Source organism: Pleurodeles waltl, chromosome 4_2, assembly GCF_031143425.1.
Source record: "Pleurodeles waltl isolate 20211129_DDA chromosome 4_2, aPleWal1.hap1.20221129, whole genome shotgun sequence".
Lineage (NCBI taxonomy): Eukaryota > Metazoa > Chordata > Amphibia > Caudata > Salamandridae > Pleurodeles > Pleurodeles waltl.
In genome coordinates, this window is record NC_090443.1 from 567,641,751 (window position 1) to 567,665,449 (window position 23,699).

At 42.8% G+C, this 23,699-nt stretch overlaps 1 protein-coding gene across 1 annotated transcript in view; it reads right to left on the reverse strand.

The window, feature by feature from the left end:
- The window catches only part of CRB1 (crumbs cell polarity complex component 1), an 829,565-nt gene that overhangs the window by 477,882 nt on the left and 327,984 nt on the right, over positions 1 to 23,699 (reverse strand). The window contains exon 4 of the mRNA XM_069232126.1: positions 20,838 to 20,977. Within this exon, the coding sequence (XP_069088227.1) occupies positions 20,838 to 20,977 (140 nt within the window). The remainder of the gene's footprint in view (positions 1 to 20,837; positions 20,978 to 23,699) is intronic.

The following is a 23,699-nucleotide window of genomic DNA, read 5'->3' on the forward strand; positions in this document are numbered from 1 at the left end:
GTCCTGTCTGTTGAATAAAACACTCCACTATCTCTTAATGTTGGGATTAGACAGATTGCTACTAGTGTGCATGTGCAGTGGACAACAGGGGCATGAAAGAGCTGAGACATGGTCATGACTTCAAGGCTGTTCTGAAGAGGGGCCCCCAAAATACGTTTTTTGGCCTGAGGCACTTCAATATCCCTGATGTTTGTGAACCCCACACCGTACCCCACACTGTAGAGTTCAAACTACCCCATCTGGCAATGCGCTGACTTCATCCTTAGCTACCAATGTGCACCCAAGTCTGCTCGCATGCCGTCTCAGCCCTGCGACAATGCTGCTATTCTAGTGTGGGTGGGTCTTGAATTTCCTGCCCGCTGCCCCTGCCCCACAATGTCCTTCTGTAGAGGCAGCGCAGTCTTTTCAACCCCCTGTTCCCCAGCTGAGGGTGCAGTCATGTCCCCCCATAGGGGAGTTTGAAAAATACTTGTCCTTGCTGGTCTCTCATTGGCCTGATGCCAGCCTTGGTGCACCTTTCCTCCCCCTGTGGGGGGAGGGGGAGCGGGATGCCCATCACTTTGTTGGTTTGCCACTGAGGTGGCCTGAACCAGTAATTTCCAGATCTCCAACAGCTGTTAATGCTCTGGCCCCTGTTGATCCCTTCGGGGCAGCCTCTGACACAATCCCTACACGTGGCCCACTCCAATTAGTGTAATTCTTCATATACATTTTTGAATAAACTCACACCAGCCGTGTTTTTGCATTTTGCTGTGGGAATACTTGACAGCAGTTTTATTTAGATGCATGAACTCTTGCGATACAACATAGGCCTCGTAACTCAAAGTGGTCAGTCATAAATCAAGATGACACGACCATAAAACATTATTACTGTGGCATTAATATTTCTCAGTGCCACACTTCACTCTTGACATGATCATAAATCATAATTAGTAGACAGGTCAGAAATCACAGTTGATAGTCATATATCCTCTCCGCTATGCATAAATCATTTCGCCAAGATCATAACTTTTGCTGCATGACATCATCTCTGCTATAAATCAATCTAGTCCATGTCATTTGCTTGTCATAATTCTGACACCGTTTGTTGTTGAGGCCATCCTCCATGCCGCTTTTTGGGGTCATCCAGTTTTATTGGTCTTGTGTTGGTTCCTTCTCCGATCGTGAGGGGGGTAGCCTCTTAGTGCTGTTAGGCTCAACTCGCGACCTTGTCTGTCCATTTTGTGCCCCGTAAACCGGCGAGTCTGGGCAGTGAGTGCCGTGCTCCGCTTAATCCCCAGTCAGTCTACTTACCCTGCCGTAAGGCATCCCAATGTAAGTAGCCTTTCTCCAGCACACCGCCCTCCAGTGTGCTTCCTTTACCAACCAACATACCCCTTTTACAGCCACACCGCCTCTGGGGCTCGCATCCCTAGGTGGCTCCTCCTTCTATCCTTCGGGGTGTGCTCCTTCTTCCTCCTTTTGGTGCTGCCCTCGGCTACCTTTCCAGTTCCCACCAGAGCACCTCAGTGTACTGGAGGTCAGGCCTCCTAAGGATCACTTTTATGGCAACACCTTCCTTTCGTACAGCCTACCAGCTGCATCTAATCTTTAAAGAAGCTATTTAAATGTGCTGACCCTGCCACCCTGGTGGTGATCTCCCGACCTTTACCTTCTTCTGTGATACCATACTCCTGTTATTCAGCTCTGATTAACTTATGCCCCCAGGATCCTTGGGGCTGAGGCACCTTATCCCGGCCTCAATAGAGGCTGTTGTAACCTGTCTTGTGGCTGGTACCTATTCAGCAGCAGGCCCGTAAATGCCTAGCTAAGCTGCCTAACCCTGCCTAGCTAAGCTGCCTAACCAATGGGCCGAGGCATTGAGGTGTACACCCCTGTTGACTGCAGCAACAAGGACCCTTCCTTTGCTCCCCGTGCCATACCCCACTAGAGGAAGGATGCATCTAACAGTAGTTGTCCTCCTCAGGCATGTGTCGACCCTGATACTCAGTCTTCTTGTGGCCCCTCACTTGCTGAGTCCTAATGGCCCACTACCTGCTTAGCAGAACTAGCTGTTTTCCATACTCCCCTTAGTTACTACTGCCAACCAAGCTTGTTTTGACCCTCTGCCTTTTATTTCAAAACATTTCTCCCCTGCCCAGGCTAACTAATGTTAGTGTGTTGGACTACCCTTGGTTATGCTATCCGGGCCGAATGTAGTGCTCGGCACACAAGGCCTTTGATATTATTGAATTACAGAAGATTCAGGAGATATCTGTTGTACTAATTTAAAGTTTGCTGCCCAGGCCAGCTTCAGCATGTGTGGCACCTCCCGTTGCCAATGACCTGCTGCTTTGCCAATTGCCCACTACTCTCCTGCAGCCATCCTCCAAGGCTTCCCCCATTTCTCCTTAGAACCCCTTTTTTTTTTTTTTTTTACATGTCTATCATGCTACTCATAATCCAATAGGACGTCAGAGTTATTCATGTCACACGCATATTATATAGAGACAATGAAACCTATATCTATCGTCAGCGTACAGGAAATTGTTATCTAACTAAAGAAGGACTTCCGTGCTTTGTATTCGTTCTTCCTCTCTACTCCACTGTCATTAAGGAGTGACTGGCCTGGCCAAGCACGAGCTTGGGATTTAAAAGTAACAAACTGGATGGCGTAGGCTGTGCCCATAAGGATGTATTTATACTCTACTAACCTTTTGTCGCAGCATTAGACTAGTTATAGACTGGGGAAGTTATAATGTTCTAACCTATACCCTGCAGTTTCCATGCAGCCCTTTCGTGCTGCCTAGGTAACCATACTCTGGGCATCCTACACATTGACCGATGGATCCCTGTTGAGCTGTTAACAGTTACTCCACAGTTATCAAACATATGCCATTGGATTAGCCATATTAGCCATGGCTGTAGGAGGGCGAAGTACGGTGGGCTCCATCGGTACTCTTACCCAATTGCACCAAATGCACTCTGCTCTATCCTTGCAGTTAAAACACACCTTGTCACACCAGGAATTGAACCCAGACCTTAGCAATGAGAGCGCTGAATCCTAACCTCTAGACCACCAGGAGCGCAGGACTGCGCTGTCCCTGGAGAAGGACATTGTGGGGGAGGGGTAGTGCACAGGAAATTCCGCTCTGGCTACAAACAAACTGCAAGGCTGCTGACTTTGTAAGTGGAGGACCAGAGTTTTGAATCCCGGTGTCTGCTCACCAGTCTGTGATTGTGGGCATATCACTTCACTCAAGATGTGTTGGGTCGCTGCCATCCAAGGTACCCGGAGGCCTCAGAGTGAAAATGCTTGCAGCGCGATCTAGACCACGCCGCACCCACCCTACCCTCTCAAAGTTATTCTTGTTGGGAACGTCATCCCACACTCACCTTTTTACCATGCAGGCTTCGCTGGACTGTTAACTTATTGGCGGCCTCAAATACCACTGACCAATCTCCATGTTACATTTTCGTGGGCTTGCGACCTCCGTAGTTTGCCGGTCCTGCCCTCGGGAGGCATTATTCACAGGCTCCAAACTGGTCTGCTTTGCTGATCAGCCCACAAACATGTCTGCAGCAAGCACACACGCACACAGTGTACCATATCTTGTGACCTACCCATACAGGGTAACTTTACAAGTTCATAACTGGCTTGATTTTCAGTCCTTTGAAGATTCACATAATATTTAAAAATGAAAATAAGAAGCAGCATTTATATCTTTGCCAGCAACCGAAAACTAATTGCCCATATTTAGGGGCAATTAGGGCTATCTAGGGCCATATTTATACTTTTTTAGCGCCGCATTTGCGCCGCTTTTTGACGCAAAATTGACGCAAAATCGGCGGAAACTTACAAAATACCATTGTATTTTGTGAGTTTGCGCCGATTTTGCGTCAAAAGCGGCGCTAAAAAAGTATAAATATGGGCCTAAATGTAAAGAGGCTGTTATCTCCAAAAACATTTTTCAAATTTTTGCAACGGTATTGGTTTATTTGCCAAGCATCTCAAGTGACCTCTTATTTTAGCCCACTTTGTGATAGGAAAAAATATATATAACAATCTGCTCAGTGAGACACTGCAATATATTGAGTGATAAACATAATGTAATCGAAAGAACTGGCACAATTACATTATGTTTAGTGGTGCTGAATTGTTCTGTGGGGGTCTTCGAGTAGTGCCAAGAGCATACCACTCACAGGGAGAAACGTCAATCCTGGGAAGACATGCAGTGCTTGTAAGGCACTGCGGCGTTTTCAGCCTTATAGGTTAGGGCAGGCGAGTTAAGGGAGATGGTCAAGGCAGGGTAAAGCGAGGTTTCGTGGCATCCTAAATCCATCTTACATGCCAAAAAGTAATTAACTGGAGCTATATTGGCAGTGTATGTCAGCCGAATGCTCTGTGGGGCCCATCGAAGGCACCAGTTTAAGTACAGTCATGTTTCTGCTTGAGAGTGTATACTATTATGCATGACCTGCTATACTCAGTATCCAGGAGACAGGGCTGGATGCACACTGTGCATAAATCTAAGATCTTCAAATCCGATATATGAGGCCAGTGGAAGGCCTCACAAGCATGGACAAATCTGGATCTTTTGAACGTCTTGCTTTGGTTCAATACACTACAATGAGCACCATATGGTCGTGTGTAAGGAGCACTCGCCGTGCTGTTAATATTCCTAATTTACTGGGTCAGTAAACCACGGAGTAGGACGAGTTTAGGACCATTCTAATAACTTCAAGTGTATTTCCTCGAATGACTGGAAGGTATACCTTGACATTGCTAAAACCGTCAATAAAATTATTTCCGAAAAATAAAAAAGAGCACAGTCAGACCAAATTTAGTAAACCATGTTCAGCGTTGGAGACAATTGGCATTGGCTCAGTTCCCAATCAAAGTCGCAACTCTCGATCCACAGGTGTTTGACTTTGCTTGGATGCTAGATTCCTGCCATTTAAAAACTCACAAACGTTTCCCCAGGTTACACCTTGAAACTCGAGAGAGTTGCAATTTCAGTGGTAAGGACTCCTAGACAGTTCAACTGACGAAGAAAGCTTTTATTTACTGCCTGCCATGAACGTGGCTCCCCCTCTTGCCAGCACAGATCTAACTGGCAAAAGTGGAATCCACGCACGGCAAGACTCTACATAACATCACTATGAGAACATTAACACAGGAAGTCTTAAAGACACAATACATTTCCCTTCTTTACAGCAATACAATAAAATAGCATGGATTCACATACAATAACAATGAATTACAGGGCAAAAAAGAAGTGCATAATCAAGCATAAAGATAATGAAAACCTAAAATCAAAAACAAGAGACAAAAAACTAACACTGTACAAGACAGGTTTACTTGATACTAATATGGTCTCTGAAGTGCGCTAGGGTTACATAGTCGCTTAAGTGCACAGGTGGTCTACTAACTCTTTGGCTTCTATTTTGCATCACCTTTCCCCTTTAACTATCACCTCTAACACCAATTTTTTCCTGATAATTTCTCTCCTTAACATGATGCCATTATTGTTATGAGGTGTAGATGGAATATGCTCACCACACTTCTGGTATAAGTCAACTCTCCTTTTGTTCCATTTTAGCCCATTCTCCAGCACAACATGCCACTTGTGAACTGACCTGACCTTAGAGGAGCCCAGAATCTCGGATAGTCCCACCTCCACACACCCCTTGTTGGTCTTGACCAAATCTCCAGCCTCCGTTTGCACTTCATCAGAACTAACGCTTTCTTTCTTCACCTGATCTTCACCACCCTGCATTAACAACCATGAAGAAAGCAATTTAGTTCCTAGCTTCGTTCTTCTCATGCACTCAAAGAGAGACATAGCAATAGTGGCAATCTCTGTTGACTGATGAGCCCCAACCATATCCTCAACCATTCTTTCAAAATCTTTTCCACTTTGAAGTCCCATCAAGATGGTACCTTTCACCAACGGATTGGCCCTCTCTACAAGGCCATTTCCTTGCGGGTTGTATAGTGCCGTGCACCTGTGTTTGATGGCACACTTCTTCAGGCATGCTTTCATCTCTGACAACGTAAGTTACATGTCATTGTCAGTGATAAGAATTCTGGGAAAACCCTCTTCCCTAAATACTCTCTCTATTATCGATATGGTACTTTTTGTTGTCACTTCCTTCATAAATTGCACTCCCAGTCACTTAGAATAAACATCCATCATCACTAGGGAATACCTCAACTCCAGTTTCAAGTCTTGGATCAGACCTTAAAAAACATTACAGCACAGTTTTCATGGGTTATCGATGTGGCCTCCTGATTGTACTCTAGACTTAAGTCTCTTTTTACTCTCCTTGCGGTACTGACAATTAACAATCCGACTTGTCACTTATTCATCCATTCCAGGCCACCAATAATTCTAATATAACTTTTCCTTAGTTGAGGTTTGTCCAAGATGCCCTTTATGAGCTAATTTTATTAACTGTTTTCTTAATCCTAATGGAGGTACAAACTTGTCCATTCTCATTATCACTTTATGTCCCCACATAGACGATTCATCCAAGACTTTAACATATGGTCTAACAGGAGAAGACACCACACTTTCTCTCTTGCCACCTTGTAAAATCATTTCTTTTACTTTTGTCAATACCTCATCGAACTCCATCTCGTTTTCCCACTCCTCCATGGTAAACGTTCCCTTACCATCTATTCCAATATCCGCTAACCACACTATAGCTCCCTCCTGTTCTCTTTTCATTGCCACTTCCTTATTCACATCTTTCCAATCTAATGTAAGCTGTGCCAAGCAAACGGCTTCAGCATTCTTCCATCGTGGAATATATTCTACCGTGAATCATTGCAACCTTGCCGCTAATCTTGTCAGTGCTTCCCACTATACAGTGGATGCTGCCCACTGTTTTAGGTAGTAGCACAACTCTGCCTTCACAAAGTGACAGTTGGTGAGCTCTTAACGTGGTGGCAGAGAAATACCTGCCTCGCCAGCAAGTGAAGCTCACAAGCCCAGTGTTTTGTTTTATGAGGGTTCAACATGATTCTTCCCTCAAAAAACAGAAGTGTGCTGCTGACATCCCTGAAGCTGGAGAGAGGAGAGTCAGACACTAAAGAGGAGGAAGACCTTCTATTGAGAGGAGCTATTGGTAAGTCTTCCTGAGACGGTCATTTGGTGGATGGTGCAGATAAAGGGTGAAACTACAGTTTGTTGTTAAGGCTGAGAATGGTTCTTTAGTTGAGGCCAGTCTGTTGACTCGTTTCTGATCATTTTCAGTGTGGCTATTGATGAGTTAGATGCAATAAACTCATTCCTTGTTGTGCCTATGTGGTTGGTACTTCAGGCTACTTTGCTGTGAAGAGCATCAGACTGCACAGATTCTGGTTCTGGGAAACAGCCTGGAAAAACAGATGAAAGAAGAACCACCCCAAACTGGATCAAAACATGCAGACAGGAATTCCAAATTCCTAGTCTGCTTGTTATAAAAGGTGGTAGCCACCTACCCACTTGGCTTTCCAATTCTAAGTTCTCTTCAACCAAGAAAGTGAGTGCCACATGGAGTACTCACAGGACTGCTGTACAAACCAGAGCTCGTGTTCACATGACAGCCAGCTTCTAATAGATTAGGGGACATCACCTGTAGTACAGCCGTGCTGGAAGAAGTTGAACCTCTTACTTTAAGAGCCTTGAAGAAAACCTGCTACTGAGAGAGAGAAGGAGCCTGCCAACCCTAGAGCGGCGCTGCCACAATTCTCAATGGGAGGGGTTGTGGGGAAGGACGGGGGAGGGGAATAAATAAAAAAATATAGTAATTAAAAAAAGCATACATTTTCCTATCGCTGTCGCCTCCTGCTGTGTTGCTCCTCTGGTCTTCTTGTGATGTCCCAGCATTTGCTGGGACACCAGCACCGGCTCCTCAGCAATTCTGTTGCTGCTTTCATGCTAAACCTAGCATGAAAGCAACACTAGGATTGGTCTGAGCTGCTTGGACTGCCACTCAGACACAAACCAGGGGTCTGTGCAATTTCTCCAGCCCGGCTGTTAAACACAGGAGAAACCTAAGTGCGCATGTGTGTTTGGCAGGCCTGAGATGGTCGGCCAAACAGACATGCACACTTCGTGCACTTCACTCCCTCCTCCCATGACCCAGCCCCACCCCTCCCTGAACATGGCTGAGCCAGCAGATGAAAGATAAAACGATAAAGAAATATAGTTTTACTTTCATCTCCTGGCTTAGCCAGGGGGTGACACTCCTTTGTCATTGTGAAGGAGCCACCCCTGCAACCCTATAAAGGTGTGAATGACCTGAAATGCCAGAGTAGCTTGACCCCTGGGTTTGCAGGCCAAAGGAAGACTGAAGAGATTGATCTGCATGTCCTGAGACATGTGGGCTGCAGACTATCTATGTGAGGAATTGCTAACAGTGGAGATTGTGGTTGCCCCAGCATAATTGTACCCAAGGAGGAGCTTGCCACCATCAAGACATTTTGAACCAAGGTAGAGTACAGCACCACCAAAATGTATGTTTCCCAAGTTGGAGGGCACTGCCAACCAGCAGTTTGTGTTGAGGTGGTCTGTGCTGCTGTCATTCAACAATTTCATTCAGAGTGCTTTACTGCTGCACCTGTGCCCCCCCCCCCACACCAAAGCTGGTTACCCTCGTACTGCTGGGGCCTCTGACCTTTGCGGCCTGCCAACGACAACTCACCGATACCCCAGAAGAGGGTCCTTGGACTACCAGATTCAACGCCTGCCTATGAGAGTGTCAGATATAGGCTCCTGCTATCATTCCCCTGTGGTCTGCCCCAGATCACCGGTAGAAGCTGCAGCCAGCACATTTTGCCCAGATAAGGAAATTAAGTATGATACATGCTGCAGACCCCTTCCACTGCCAGAATCAGACTCAGAGGCTTTTACTGTGGTGAAACTGTAAAAGATTAAACTTTCTGAAGATGCTGAATGGTAAGAACTGAACTTTAGGGTAATCTGCACCTAAAACTTCATACTTGCCTAAGCAATACCCAATCCCTGGGGGGAAACTTACATAGATTAGCCAGAGCCTGAGAGCCAACACAGCAGAGGGGCAAGATAAAGCAGAATACATGCACCAGTTTGAGATGTGTGCCTGATTTGTGCTCTGCAGTATTACATTTTGCATGTGTAAATTAAAGTAATTTTCTTTAATCAAAGTAAAGCACTGGGATGGACACACATTTATTTCACTGCTAGGAGATTGTTCAGTGCTGAGTTTGCACACACTCACACTAGCTGCATGAGGAGCCGCAGACAGCTTGATATAACACTACCACTGCGAGTCAAGTGCTGAAAGCACTTTCTTGGCCCAGATTGCAGATCCAGAGTAGGGCAGGTCCCAGGATACCACAGGCAAATTACCCAAGCCACTGTGGATGAGGCCTGGCAGTCTCTGCTTGCCATGTGGCATGGCAAATGGGGCCTGACACTGAATAATTGGCAGTGCAAGTTCTGAAGTTTGTCTTTAATGCTTACCAACGTAACTTGTGTCAGAAGACAATATTTGCATTAAATATGTCCCTATGATCCACAGAGATTGTTTTCGAATTTGTATATCAGACTTAAGATTTTTTCCTCCGTGATCCCTTAAGACTCCTGATGATGGTTTTCTATGATCCACAGAGGTTCTAATTTGTATATCAGATTCAAGATTTGTTTTCTCCGTGAACCCTTAAGATTCCTCATGACCGTTTTTCAAAGTGAAAATCTTTTTGTTAAACCACAAGCCAGAGTGAGTCTCTGAAATGTACAAAGGTACGTCATTCCAATCTACATCACACTACACCATCCCACACTACATAAAACTAGACCATACCAATTTGCCACACCATACCATACAGCACCACACCACCCACCTGCAAATGAAAGCCAAAAATGTGCAGTCATCCTCAGTTTTAAGACTGCATTTTTTTTTTACAGGAATGCAGTAGCTGCAAAGTCTCAGATACTTTGGTGTTCTATACTGCTCAATCACTTGCTACTCCATTGTATGGCATAGGAAAGTGGCGATTAAGTACTAAAACCCCATTTGGAAGTATATATTTAAAATATTAGATCTCTGTGCCATGTCTAAGCCCACTTTGTCTTTGCTTGTATATAGGAGTTCCTATGGCATAAACCACCATCTCACTAGCCCCTCTACTTTATTGGATCTGCCTGAGACAAAGCCAAATGGCTTTCTTTTTACTGATACTGTGTGTGGGAATTATTAGGTAGAGCTGGGCCAGCATTTCTACCCTGGTTTTCACATACTAAATGATTGTGTTACAATCTTAACGTCATACACCTATAGTTATAGCCTGACACAATTAGCAAACTAGATAGTCATGATATTATGAGCCCCATCTTTCAGAATAGTCTGGGAGTGTCAAGCATAATTTGAAGGCTTGCACCCACCACAAATGCAATCAACCTATAAAACATGTAGGCTTGGGATTCTTCCTCCTCTTGGCAACTTAACAACGAAATGGAACAACTTAGTCCCAGGCTCTGGTTTTTGTCCCTGTTGCAAAATCTCAAAGAATGTAGTTGTTCATTTTTTGCTGTTTGCCAGCACATTTTGGCTTTCCAGACCTGATGAGTCCTCTTTCTTGATTCTACAAAACAAATGCCTGAATAGTCAAATTCTGAGAATCCATAGTTTCTACAAGTTCTTGATTCAAGTGGCATTTCTGCTTACCGTAGGCACAGAGGGTCCAACTAAAATGATTTTGTTGTGACACACTCTTGCAGTACTTCTGGCTTAATCCTGAAATTCTTCAATAAGCTGGTAATGTTACAAAAGTAAGTCATATGTACTCACAGAAAAAGCTTTGCGATTTGGGTCCAAACTCTTTCATAGACAAGTAGCTCGGTTGCAAGTTATTTTCTGTGCAAACACTGTGAATCCTTTCGTCTGCATACAAAGTAAGGGACTAGCTGCAACGACTAATATTCGAGTAGTTGAGTCTAATTTGTTATCAGTTGAATGGATTTCCTTGTTAATATGAAAGATATCAGGACTTAATTATGTGGTACCTCACAGTACTTCACACTTGCCCCTTCGAATAAACATTTGCAGGTTGATTCCTATTAGGGTGATAAAGAACCTTTGCCGGGAGACAGAGATGTATTTGCAAATGTGTGAAGCAAATTATTCCTTTGCTGCAGTGTCCAGTCTCCTTATTCTAGTAGAAGAGCAAAAACGAGGGAAGGGTTTAAGTCCCACAGACTCAAAGATGAAAGGATTGTTCCTGGGCCAAAAACATATGCTTATGTCAACAGGTTTCATCATCTGCCCTTACTTTCTTTCATAGCCTCTTTATGAGTTTTGCAGTCTTGAGATCGCCAAACTAGCAGTGGCGATCTAACCACTGCGAAACTGGCGGTAAAGACCTTATGAATTGTGTGGTTCGGCCGAAATCAAATCGCCACAACACCGCCAGTCCCGCTGGTCTGGTTGGACTGCCGCAGCCAGCAGTGAGCTCCTCCGGGCCGGCAGCAGGCCTAAGGCCGTTGGCCTTATTAGGAGTCAGCGAACCACCAGGCTTTTCGCGGCAGTCATCCCAACACAAAACCTTGGCGGTAACGCACCCGGCGACAGGAATCCCCATTCTGTCGCCTGCACACACCCCCCCACACGTCCACACACATGCAGACAACCCTCTACCCATACACACATTTTCAAATACCCCCCACCCAACCGCACACATCCATACAAACACCCCCACCCGCTCTCACACTGACATACATACACCCTCACTCGCACCCACACATACACGCCCCCCCTCTGCAATCATTCAAACACCCACCCATCCACATTCATGCACAACCCCACCCCCTCCACACACACATGCATGCACACACTCCCCCCTCATCCGCACACTTGCATACATCCCCCCTCATCCGCACACTTGCACACATCCCCATCCGCACACTTGTACAGACACCCCCATTTAATCGCAGACTTGCACGCAGACACTCCCACTCGCATGCATCCCAATACACACACCTGCTCACTCGCACCCTGGCACCGCCCTCCCCTCTGCATACATGCAGACACATACCCCCAACCGCACGCATACATCCAGACGCAAACACACACTCAGACACCCCCATTCGCACACATACACGCACCCAGACAAATACCCTGAGCCCTTTGCATACAAACACACACACACACACACGCACCCCGACACACACCCTCCGTTTCCATTCAGACACACACACACTCCACGCACACATACATACACACATGCACTCCCATACCACTACACATACACGCACACACCACACACATGCACACAACACCCCCACCCTCCTCTACCCCTTTCGGACGGTCCACCTACCTGTCTCGGCTGGCGGTCGTCCGGGAGGGGATGGGTCTCGGCATTTTCCACCACCAGCACCACACCGCCATTCAGGAAACTGCTGCGCCATATTACATATCGTAATACGGTGGGTGGAGTCCTGTTGGCGTGGCGGTGGCGGAAACGCCTCTCTTGACTTAACCAAGAAATGTCTTCAGAGGCACACTTCTTCCTCTCTTTATCAACTTATATAAATCCTTTCTTTTGCTTCCTACAAGTAGTCCACATCCCAGTTTGAGGAAAGCAGAACTAAGCCAATTCCAGCTTTGCTGGCCTCCTCAGGTACCAGCCTGATTGTCACAGAAGACTAAAAGTGCAGTTTGTAGGCTGACTAGTTAAAAGAAATATGCTGGCTGAAACTATGTCTTTAAGGGAACTTTGTAGTGAACTAATAATGAATGGTCCCTGGTGCAGAGAGGCACTGTAGCCCTAGGAGTTCAAATGTTCACTGCCCAGACTATGGTTGTCTTTTACTATTCAGCTAAGAATAAGAGTGCAAGTGCATATTTAGTTTTACAATCTTTCAGCAAATGGATCCTTTTACATGGCAGAGACAGCAATGGAATCGACAATATCAAACAATTTAGATTTCTGTGAAGCCTATTTGGCCACACAATAAGGACTCAAAGTTAAATGATTTATTTCCAATCAATAATCAATCCAATGTATAAGTAGGTCATGAGAATTTTGAAAAGATGCAGAATTACAGCTGGCAAGCTAAAATAACACAATAGGTTCAGTCTTATCAAATTAAGATATAAAGCAATAACAACCACAGCTATACAGAAACTCAGAATTGGAAATAGGTGGTTCATAAAGATGCCCCGGCTCTCTCTTCTAAACATGAAATAATTATAAAATCATCTAGTCAGAATTCTAAATCAGGAATAAGGATATTGGATTAGAGTTTTAGGGAAATTCATAAATGCGAGAAGGTGTCAGCACAGTGGAGGCTTCAGGAGGAATCCTCCAAAGCAAAGGAAAAAGTATTGAGCATGAAGCTTCACTCTTAAAGGGAAGCAGAGCGGTCTATACCCCTTGAAGTCTATGGAAAGTCTGTCTTAACTTCTAACAGCAGTATTAATTAAAACAAACAGAATCTCTAACGTGAATGTTATGGGTATTCTCTCTTTCCAAGGACCAATCAGCCTTGGATTTGTTGTCTGCATTAGCAACACCCCCTGAATTTCTTATCCCACAGTTCCTGGACAGTTACTATGACCTTGGACCTCCTAAAGTCCTGATACACAATGAATAGGTGGGTTCAGCTGTCCATTAAATCTTCACATCGTTTGCCAAGATTTATTCTGTCAGACCTTATTATCAGCAAGCTAATACGTAAGACAATACTCCTCTTCACTAGCTAACAAAACCTTGACAAGCACCTGCAAAGGGTAAGAACACCATCCAGGCAAATTTAGAATTAGGTCTTCAGTCAGTTAAGTTAGCCTGACATTAACTAAACATTTGATGTGCATTTTGAATACATGGTTATACAAGCACATGTTAACTTTCAAATAAACATAAATGTGAAGAAGAGAAATACATTCACTTCAATAAATGCAACTTAAAGAATAAATGCAAAATGTGAATAATGACTACATAAAAGCACTTTATAATATGCACGTTTATTAAGCTTCAAATTTTCAGTGTCTACATTGGATTAATGTCTATATTCTACATTAATCTACGTTAATAATATTAAGGCAACTGTAATTGCGTGATTTGCGCAGTGATGACGTGTAAAGGATGGAGTCTACATGCACTACTCCAAGGGTGTACCTTTTCTTTTTTTGCATTAAGGCCCAAGTCCTTGCTACACCCATGGATCTTCCCCTGAACTACAGAACTGTAGAGTCTCTGCAGCATAGGCTTGAACACCTATGCTGAGCAACATGAGCAAATGAGAAAGGTACTTGAAAATACACGTTCAGTCAGAGAAGAACAGTAGCAATTTTTCACTGTCACAATCATGACGTTTCAGCGATATTTACATATATTCTTTAATTTTTCATTTTTTATATTTATCTAACTGTTTTGCTAGCTTGTAGTCATTAGCCACTTCGCAGTGCTAGTTTGTTGAAAGATATCAAGTCTATACTACCACTCACTTCAGGCCTGATGGTAAATGCAGGTAGAACTGAGCTAAACGTCTTTTGTATAACTTCGGAGTCGTTTTTTTGGTGTTAAGATGCACTTGAACTGTCTTTCGTAAGCGCAGTCGCACAGCGGTTGTAGGCAGAGACAGTTTTGCTGTTTCATAGTTATGCAACAGCATGGCCTAATAGATCAATGCCAGTTATGCCTGGACATTTGCTTTGACTAAGAGGTAAAATCAATTACATTTTTACAATGCCCTGTGACATTACATACAAATTCAAGAAACGTGTGAATGGTGCAGAGGAGAAACAAAGTTAACCAACGAGTAAACAACTGAGTGTTAAGCTCACCTTTGAGAACTCAGCCCAAAGAAATATAAAAAATTCAAGTTTAACTATGATTACTTTGATAAATGAAATCATATGTTTCTGTTGTGCCTACATCTCGTGTGGACGAGTTGTCTTCCCAGTAAATCATTTGACTCCGGCAAGCCCAAATGATGTGCTCAAGCCGCTCCTGCCGGTGTTGACTGAATCGCCCTCTGCAGGATTTGGATTGTGGAGTTTTGAGAATAAATTACTAGCACATGTTTCAGTCATCACAAAATCAAAGGACTGACTAGAAGGCCGGCAGGCGGCTTTTCCTGGAACTACCCGTTTCATTGTGCAAATGAACTAACGTGTGTAATTTTGCTTGGCGTATCTGAGACAATTATATTTTAGCCTGTATGAATAACAATTAGACTGTACTTTCATCTTATTGCCCTGGGGTTATAACACTCAAGACATGAAATGCATTGGGGGGTTTTCGATGCCTGTTCTTCTGTAAATGCTTGGGACCTGACTGTGTAAAAAAAGCTTTGCATTTTTGTAAAATATTTTTTGCCATTTTATTGCTTGGCTGATTAAGAATGAAGCTAAAACATTGTGTTTTAATCTTAGCCTGGTAGAGAAGAAACATCCTATTAGTAATAGTGCAAAGATAGTCCTGCCCTTTCTATTTACACTAACTGTACATGAATATGGCCTGAATATTCCCATTGTATTCCCATTTTAGATTACATGCCAGAGTACTCCACTGGCGCTCTTAAAAGTGCTCTTGCCTCTGTGAGTGTCATGTCCGAGTTGACCATGTGATCACAGCCACAAAGGCTGTAGTTCCTGTGATGTCACAGGAGAATGTTGAGGCTGATGGAAATAGAACCGCTTGAGTATGGTAGTGAGAGTGGCAGGATGTGCAGGACTTGTTCCGGTCAGTTCTCCTGAGAAGGCCTTCCTGCATAGAAACTACTGTAGAGTAATTCTTCCCTTAAACGGCTATCGGGAAGTCTGTCATGGTTATCATGAAAGAAGCACGAGAACGTTGCTGTCATACCTGCACTGGTAGCGTCAATAAACTCATTTGATAAATCACTGAGGTGAAAAGTAAACCCTATTGTCGTAGGATTTTAGGTACATTACTTAAAACCATGTAAGCATTACTTTTCTAATGAAAACACGTTCGTGACAAAGGCTTGCGGCAGGCAGGACAGATGGCTAAATGACATAGCTGCATGAAGGAAACGGCAAACATAGTACCTTATGCAGAATCAGGAGGGGCCTACAAACAGCATCACTCAGATCCTGCACTGGGAAAAAGGTAGCTCATAAAAGCGGTGAAGCACATTCAAAATATCATGCAGCTGGTGAAGATAACCTTCCTTCTGTTCTACAATGAAGCAGACTGCCATGCAACATAGTGGGGAAATATGGTCTTGCATATGGGGCGCCTAGTCCCATTCAATATATGTTGAAAGCACACCAACCTCCTTCCTCCCAGAAGGTAATGGCAATCAAGATGCAAAGTGATGAAAAAGACTCCACATGGTCGAGGAGAAAGGTATTTTGCTCTGTGGCTCAATTGTAATGTCAAATCACAAAAAGGACGGGGTGGGGGGGGGGGATTTAAAGACCTGCAGGAGTTAATTCCCCAATAAACCACTATGAAACAGTGCAGAACACCTGGGTTTATAATAAAGGTAACAATAGAAAATGAAAAAGAAAAAGAACAAAGACAGACCTAGCTGAGGGGGAGCGTTCCTTTAAATCGACGATTTCCTTTTACCCACCATAGGTGGCATGCTTCATTATCGGGAACCTCCTCACATTGTGATGCCTAGTTACAGTGCGGGATCCAGCTCCCCCCGAGAGAGAGGAGCTGTACAGATGTTTTTGAGAGGTATGGTGAATATCAATTAATGACCACAGAGTGTTGACGTCAGGTTTCTCTGATTCTTCCCTATAAATGATTTGTACGGTAGAGTGTATCCTGAGCTCCATGCCAGGGCCTCCTCACACTGTGATGCTTAGTCATGGAGCAGGCTACAGCCCCCTCACTGAGAGGGAGGATCGCTACAGATGTTTTTCAGAGGTATAGTAAATGCCCAATACCGAGCACAGAGTGTTTTTTTGATTCTCCCCTATAAATGATTTGTAGGGAAGTACGTACCCTGAGCTCCATACCAGTGCCTGAGTTGAGGCGCTATGCCTGATGTTTACGAGTAAGCTGTACTCTAAGCTTCTTGCTTTGTTTCCTTTCCTGAAGTGGCACACCCAGCATTTGCCTGTTCCTATAGAATTATACCCTAGTGTGATGGAACTGGGTCTGTGGCATCGGTGCCATTGTTAGGAATGTGTGACACCTGGTGACCTTTGTTCACTAGAGCTTGTTAAGAATGACCTAGCCCTTATGTTCTGTTTAAAGATTTGCACGTTTTCTTACAGGTGTCTGCCGGTGGATCCCCGTTTTCCTCTGCTGTTTGGATTCTAACAAGGACCAGTGGATGGTTTTTATGCACTATCTTATTCTTAATTTAGTTTTTTGAGCACTAATTTAAGCAGAAGTACTATCACTATAGGTCCTGATAAATGCTGCAACACCTCCTTCGAGGGTTAATTGGCAGAAAAATGTTGACCTCTCCTAGGGACACAAATAAGCAGGTTTAATTCTTCCTGTATTGTCCTTTTTCTAATCCTGGTCAGGGACAGACTAATAAAGCTCCTTATATACTTTGTAGTCAGTTTTATTCTGACACGTTTTTTCCTTGTTTATGCTCTGCTGTCCTCACCACTCGTTGTTAGATATTTACTATATCTCTCAAAAACGTCTGTAGACCTCCTCCACTCTGTGAGGAGGTTGTAGTCTGCACTGTGACTAGGGTTCATGGTGACGAGGTTCCCGATGATGAAGCATGCCACCTACGGTGGGTGAGGAAAATTGCCCTTTAGAAGGAACACTCCCCTTCAGCTAGGTCTGTCTTTGTCCTTTTCCTTTTTCTTTCTTTGCTTTTTCTATCTTTACTTTTATTATAGACCCAGGAGTACTTTAGTGCTTCACCTTTATAATGTCACCAACCCGGGGGCAGGACACTTTTACTTGAAGAGATCGAAGAAGCATGCCAACCTTCACCAGGCCACAGTAAGATTAGAAAGGTGGTTTGGTAAATAATAAATAAAAATGATAAAGATCACAATTGAGTGATTGTTATGTCTGGCACTAAACATGACGTTGTGATTTTACTAAAATTATAATTGTGGTATACCAACTTTAAAGGACTTTTAGCTAACCCTCTTATGTAATTGTGTCATTCACATTTATTTTCCATCCACTACAGCATACAGCATGGGCAAGGAGTCAACCTACTTCAGTCATTGGTTAACTTCACTTTGAATGACAGATTTTTCCCTTTCACAAGGAACTCATCCATACACAAAGAAGTTCCCTTCGATGCCAGGGACTACTATGGCAGTGGGGGCTTTCTAAGACCAAAAAACATTTTTGATTTTAGAGAATATTTTTTATTTGATTGACAAGGGCCCATAAGCTTCCACAATAATGTCATTTTGCAAAAAGCATGACAAAACAAGTACTGACAAAGCCAGAAGGAATGCCAGGCTTGTTATCTTTGCCCATGATAGTTTACAATGGTTGAAATAGCCCCAGTCTGGTAAAGGTATTTAAAGTCATATGATATGAAGTTCATTTTGGTGCCCAGAAAAACATCTTAAAACCATATCACTTATTAAGTAAAAATACCTCTGCTGGTTTAAATATATCAGTTAAGGGTCATCCTGTCAGGGAAGATGCACTGCATTTAGCACTGTCAGAACTAAAGTATCTGAAAATTGAGATGACTAAAGAGAAACAATTAAAAACAATACAATGCTGCATGTTGCACTTAGATATTGATGCACACTAAAAAATAATGATTTGGGGAAAAATCTACTCCCCTTCAAAAATCATCTAAATATGTGAGGTCATGGATTGGAGGGTTATAAGCCGAAATGTACTGCTGCTAGTGGATCATAGCAGAGCAGACAAGCTTTAACTGGTTTAAATCTAGCCAATCAAATCAAATCAGGACAAGCTTTATTCTATTTTTGTGTAAAAATCATAAAAGCATACAAAACATAAAACAATATCATTAACAGGTTAAAATCCGACATACATAAATAAGTTAAAAATTAAAAACCAGCAAAAATGACATTGTAGTCTAATAGTGCAAATAGTGAGAGGAATATGAAAATCCTCATAAAATAGCAGGGCCAATTTACGAAAACAAGGATTTCCTGAGCCGAATTACTGCCCATAAGTAATTTGCCATAGTACAGAAAAAAGTTAATGTGGGCAAAGTTTGCTGGAACAAATAAGTCAAACAATGTTGTGCAAATTTTAATTCTCTCAGGATAGCTACTATTAGACTCTACCCCAAATCCTTGTAAAATGTAAAAAAAAAAAGGACAATATGCAAAGTGCTCTAACTTGATATGTTATCACAAGGACATTTGATTAAAGTTTTAGACCAGTCATTTACGCTAGGCAAGCTAACCAAATGATGGAAGATGTCAATCTGAACCTAGTTCAAACAAATCTGAGATGAGCATTATGTACATATTTTAGATATGGTTGCATATCGAAAGTGGACAACATCATTTGATTTTTAACAACACCGGGTTTAAGCAGTACAGAGGTCAATCTGAGGTCCTCAAACAATGATAAACAAGTCTTTTTTATTCCTTTCAGCTGATACAGCTAATGTGTGTGGGAGATCGAAGTCTTCCAGATGTCTCAAGTCCGTGCACAGTTTTTTAATATAATTCAGGAATGGAATTTCAATAAATGTGGTGTGTTTAAGACCATCCCTTATAAACTTGTAATTTAAAACTGTCATTGTTATTCCTAATCTTATGCCAAAGAAGAATGGGCTGGATTCTAGTTGTGCCATATAGAAGGGGGTGACGAGCTCAGAGTGGTAAATAAATGTGGAACAGCTCTTGGATACTGAGAGAAGATTCCTAAAAAAGTAATATTCCACCAGTTGGAGTGGTTGACTATTACTCCAAATTCCCACCCCATACAGCGCTGTTGACAAACACTCGGTTTTGTAGATAGATAGCTTTTCATTTAGGGGCTTCCTGCCAACTTTAGGCACAACAGTGGACAGTGCTGTAGTAGCTTTCATAAAAAAATAGTTTTCTAGCATTAATTATTTGTTTCCAGAAACCATGCTTCAAAACAAAATACCCAAGGCAGATACACTGCAGAGAGCATTGTCAGAACTAATATATAATCGAGATGAATAAAGAGAAACAATTAAAAACAATGCATTTCACCATGATCCACTGAGATATTGAAGCACATTAAAAAATAATGTTTTAGGGCAAAATCTGCTCCCCTTCAAAATTCACCCAAACAGGTGAGGTCATGGATTGGAGGTGCATAAACTGAAATATACCGCGGCTAGTGAATCATAGCCCAGCAGACCAGCTGTAACTGATTTACATTTACACAATTGTGTATAGATAACATGAAGTGTAGCATTGTCTGTGACTGAGTTTGTATGCACCAGAACTGTTAATTGGGAACGATGTTGCCCAGTCATCTAACTTGACTTAGGTAGAGTGGAAGCACTAGAAGAAACAAACTAAATGTGCATTCATGCGAAAATGTAGCACTCCTGCTATTTAGTTGCACTGGCACTTAAGGTTTCAAAACATTTTTTGACTACAGGTTGCTGATCATCAGTTCTGTGACAATGATTAGGCGCCCTCTGTTACCACCAAACAGTAGTGTCGTATTTTATGCCTAGTACATAGAAAGGAAAAGGATAGTGCTTTGAAACTCACAATTCCCGTCACAGGCGAATGCTGTAAGAGTGCAAAACCATCTAACGAAAGTATAAAGCTGATGCTCACGAAGATGAGAAACGTGGCGAGGAGGCGTATATTTAGAGAAGTGGGAAGGGAATATAAAGGATAGAAGCAAGAGATGAGGGTAGTGACTAAGAGAGTGAAGAGATTAAGAAATGGTAAATAGTTTAAAATGTACTTTTTTGTACATGCTGAAAACCTACCTGGCCAGCAACTGCATGTGAAACTTCCATTGACGTCGTGGCAGGTTGCGTGATTGTGACATGGCTGTGACCAACATAGTGGTATTAACGTCTCACAGTGTAAACCCATGAATCCTGTATTTGAACAGTTGCAACTGTACCTGGAACAAAAAACAAACAAGTATTAAGTCTCACAGGAAAAGTAAAATTACCCATAAATACTTTAGGATAGTGAATACCTTTCTATCAACCGCCTTTATCCAAGATAACAGTTATCTACTTCAAGCCAAGTAACCTTTTTGGCCATAAAAGACAATGAAGCATGATAAAACATACGAAAATTCAAAAATCTAAGTAAAATCGACACAGTATATTGTCAACCAATCTGATTCAAGTGGTATAGCAGCTTTGTCGCAGAAACTAAAAACATAAAAACAAAGCAGTCATACATTATGTGAACATTACATTAAACAGCTATTTAAATCACAGAACAATTAAAACATTTCTCTGGTATGCTTACCTCTACACTAGAAGCAAATTTCTACATTTTCAGAAAATCAAAAAGAATTCAATTTTCCCAGGAGCACTTGTATACATAAACATTTATGCATTCAGAAATAATAATTGTGAGTTTCCGAATGGTAAAATATAATGGATGATTGCACTTACTAACGTTTTTCTACCTCAAAATGTTGATATGAATACCCGCAAACCTGTGCAGTTATGGTTGTTCAGTGTGTTTTCACGTTTCCTCACCCTGGTGGGCCAACAGAAAACCCAGCTAAGGAAATTGTACTTTCTAGACTGCCCACTGCTGCTGAATTTGGGGTTCAAAGTAACATTAGTTAGTGTATACCATGGCTCATATCCTTGCCTCATAAAAGACATATCTGATCCTCCAACAATGGCATCACTCATCTGTACATGAGATGAGGAACCACAAAGTCACTGGCTGATTTATTCCTACCTGGGTGTGGCAAACTAGGCAAGACATATCTCTTCTCAGGATTCGACCTGAAATCTATGGGGATATGGGCCTCCACAGCAGGGCTGGCCACTGTAGTTTCAATAGAAGAGGGGTTGGGAGCACACTGCCTCATATCCCAGCACAGTTCACCCCTGTGCATCTTGCTAAATGCAGTACACAATTAGCACTTGTTCAATTAGCTGTAGTTTTTCACCAAAGTTAATGGAGAAGTTGTATATCTCTAGACACGTGTTTCAGGGTTTAGCCCTTAATCAGTATAGAGCAGATGTAGTGGAGAGCAATGAAAATTTAACTGTGGTTGCTGGAAATGCTGCCAAATTCCTCTCAGGTCTTAGAACCACGGGCAGGCAGACAGGTGCATCTCCAAAGCTCCTCAGCTTGCTGGCTCAAGGGAGCCTTTTAAACAGACGGGTGATCGGGAGCACACTGCCTTACATCCCAGCATAGTTCTCCCCTTCGCATTCTGATGAATGCAGTAATGACCTTCATCTCCCGAACTACCAGGTAGTTTTTTGTGCTAAAGCGGGGAAAGAGGTGGGGCTGCATATAGAGTTTGTAAATGAGTCATGAAGACCTCAAGTATGTCCACCTTTGCACATACCATCCTACTCATTTTACTGCGAATCCCTGCTAAGGGGGTATTCACATTTTGTTACGTAGAAATGTGACAATAATCTGCTCACCTTCTCCCCTTCCAAATGAAGTTACTGCTGAAAGTTAGTTCGGGTGAATTTATCAAACTTGTAATGATAAATCCGACTTAACCATTAAAGAAAGTTTATCATTACAAGTTTATAGATACCAAACATGACATATCTACCATCTCTGGTTTAGGAATTACATCTTAGTAAATATAATAAGGAATCCCCAATGTTATTCTACTGGAGGGGTTGCCCTCACAGTAGTAAAAAAACAAATTTGGGAGTTTTTTCACTACTAGGACATGTAAAACCAAAGAGTACATGTCCTACCTTTTAATTACAAAACACCCTGCCTTATGGGCTACCTAGGGCCTACTTTAGGGGTGACTTATATGTAATAAAATGGGAGTTTAAGGCTTGGTGAAGGGTTTTAAATGCCAAGTAGACATGGCAGTGGGACACTGCAATGGCAGGCCTGAGACATGTTTTAAGGTGCTACTTAAGTGGGTGGCGCAATAAGTGCGGCAGGTCCACTGGTAGCATTTAGTTTACAGGTCCTGTGTATATGGTACACCGCTCTACAAGGGACTTACATGTAAATTAAATATGTCAATCAGGTAAATGTCAATCAAACAATGTTTAGGGTAGTGAGCACAAGCACTACAGCACTGGTTAGCAGTGTTAAAGCGCACAGAGTCCCAAGGCCAACAAGCAAAAATCCAGCAAAAAGTAGGAGGAGGAAAGCAAAAAGATTGGGGGATGCCCTGTAGAGAGGGCCATTTCCAACACATGAAATACCCTTTCATTAAACAGAAGCTCGAGCCCAATCAAGGGTGGTATTAATCACCTCCATGGAAGGAACAGGCTCTCAAATGGATGCGGTGGGCAAATATATTGAGAAATATGTAAATAATAGCTACATGTAATCTTTCACTCAAATAGGGTAATGCTAATGGGTTCATGATGAGCTAAGGTTAATTCCTGTGACAAAAGTTCTACTGCTCCCCATACATGTCCATGTGACATATAAGTGTGTGATTTATCTCAGAAAGAAAGAATCTAAGCAGAAGATGCTGATGCATTGGTGTAGGATGGTGGCCCTCTATGTACAGTGCAAAGCTAGGCACATTGTGCATGGGGTCTAGGCAACCACACGTTGGTTTTGCAGGGGTAAAAACCAGATCACCTAATGCTCAAATTTTTGTGGTAGCTTGATCGAGCAGTTATGCCAATCTAGGAGAAGGGCAAAGCATT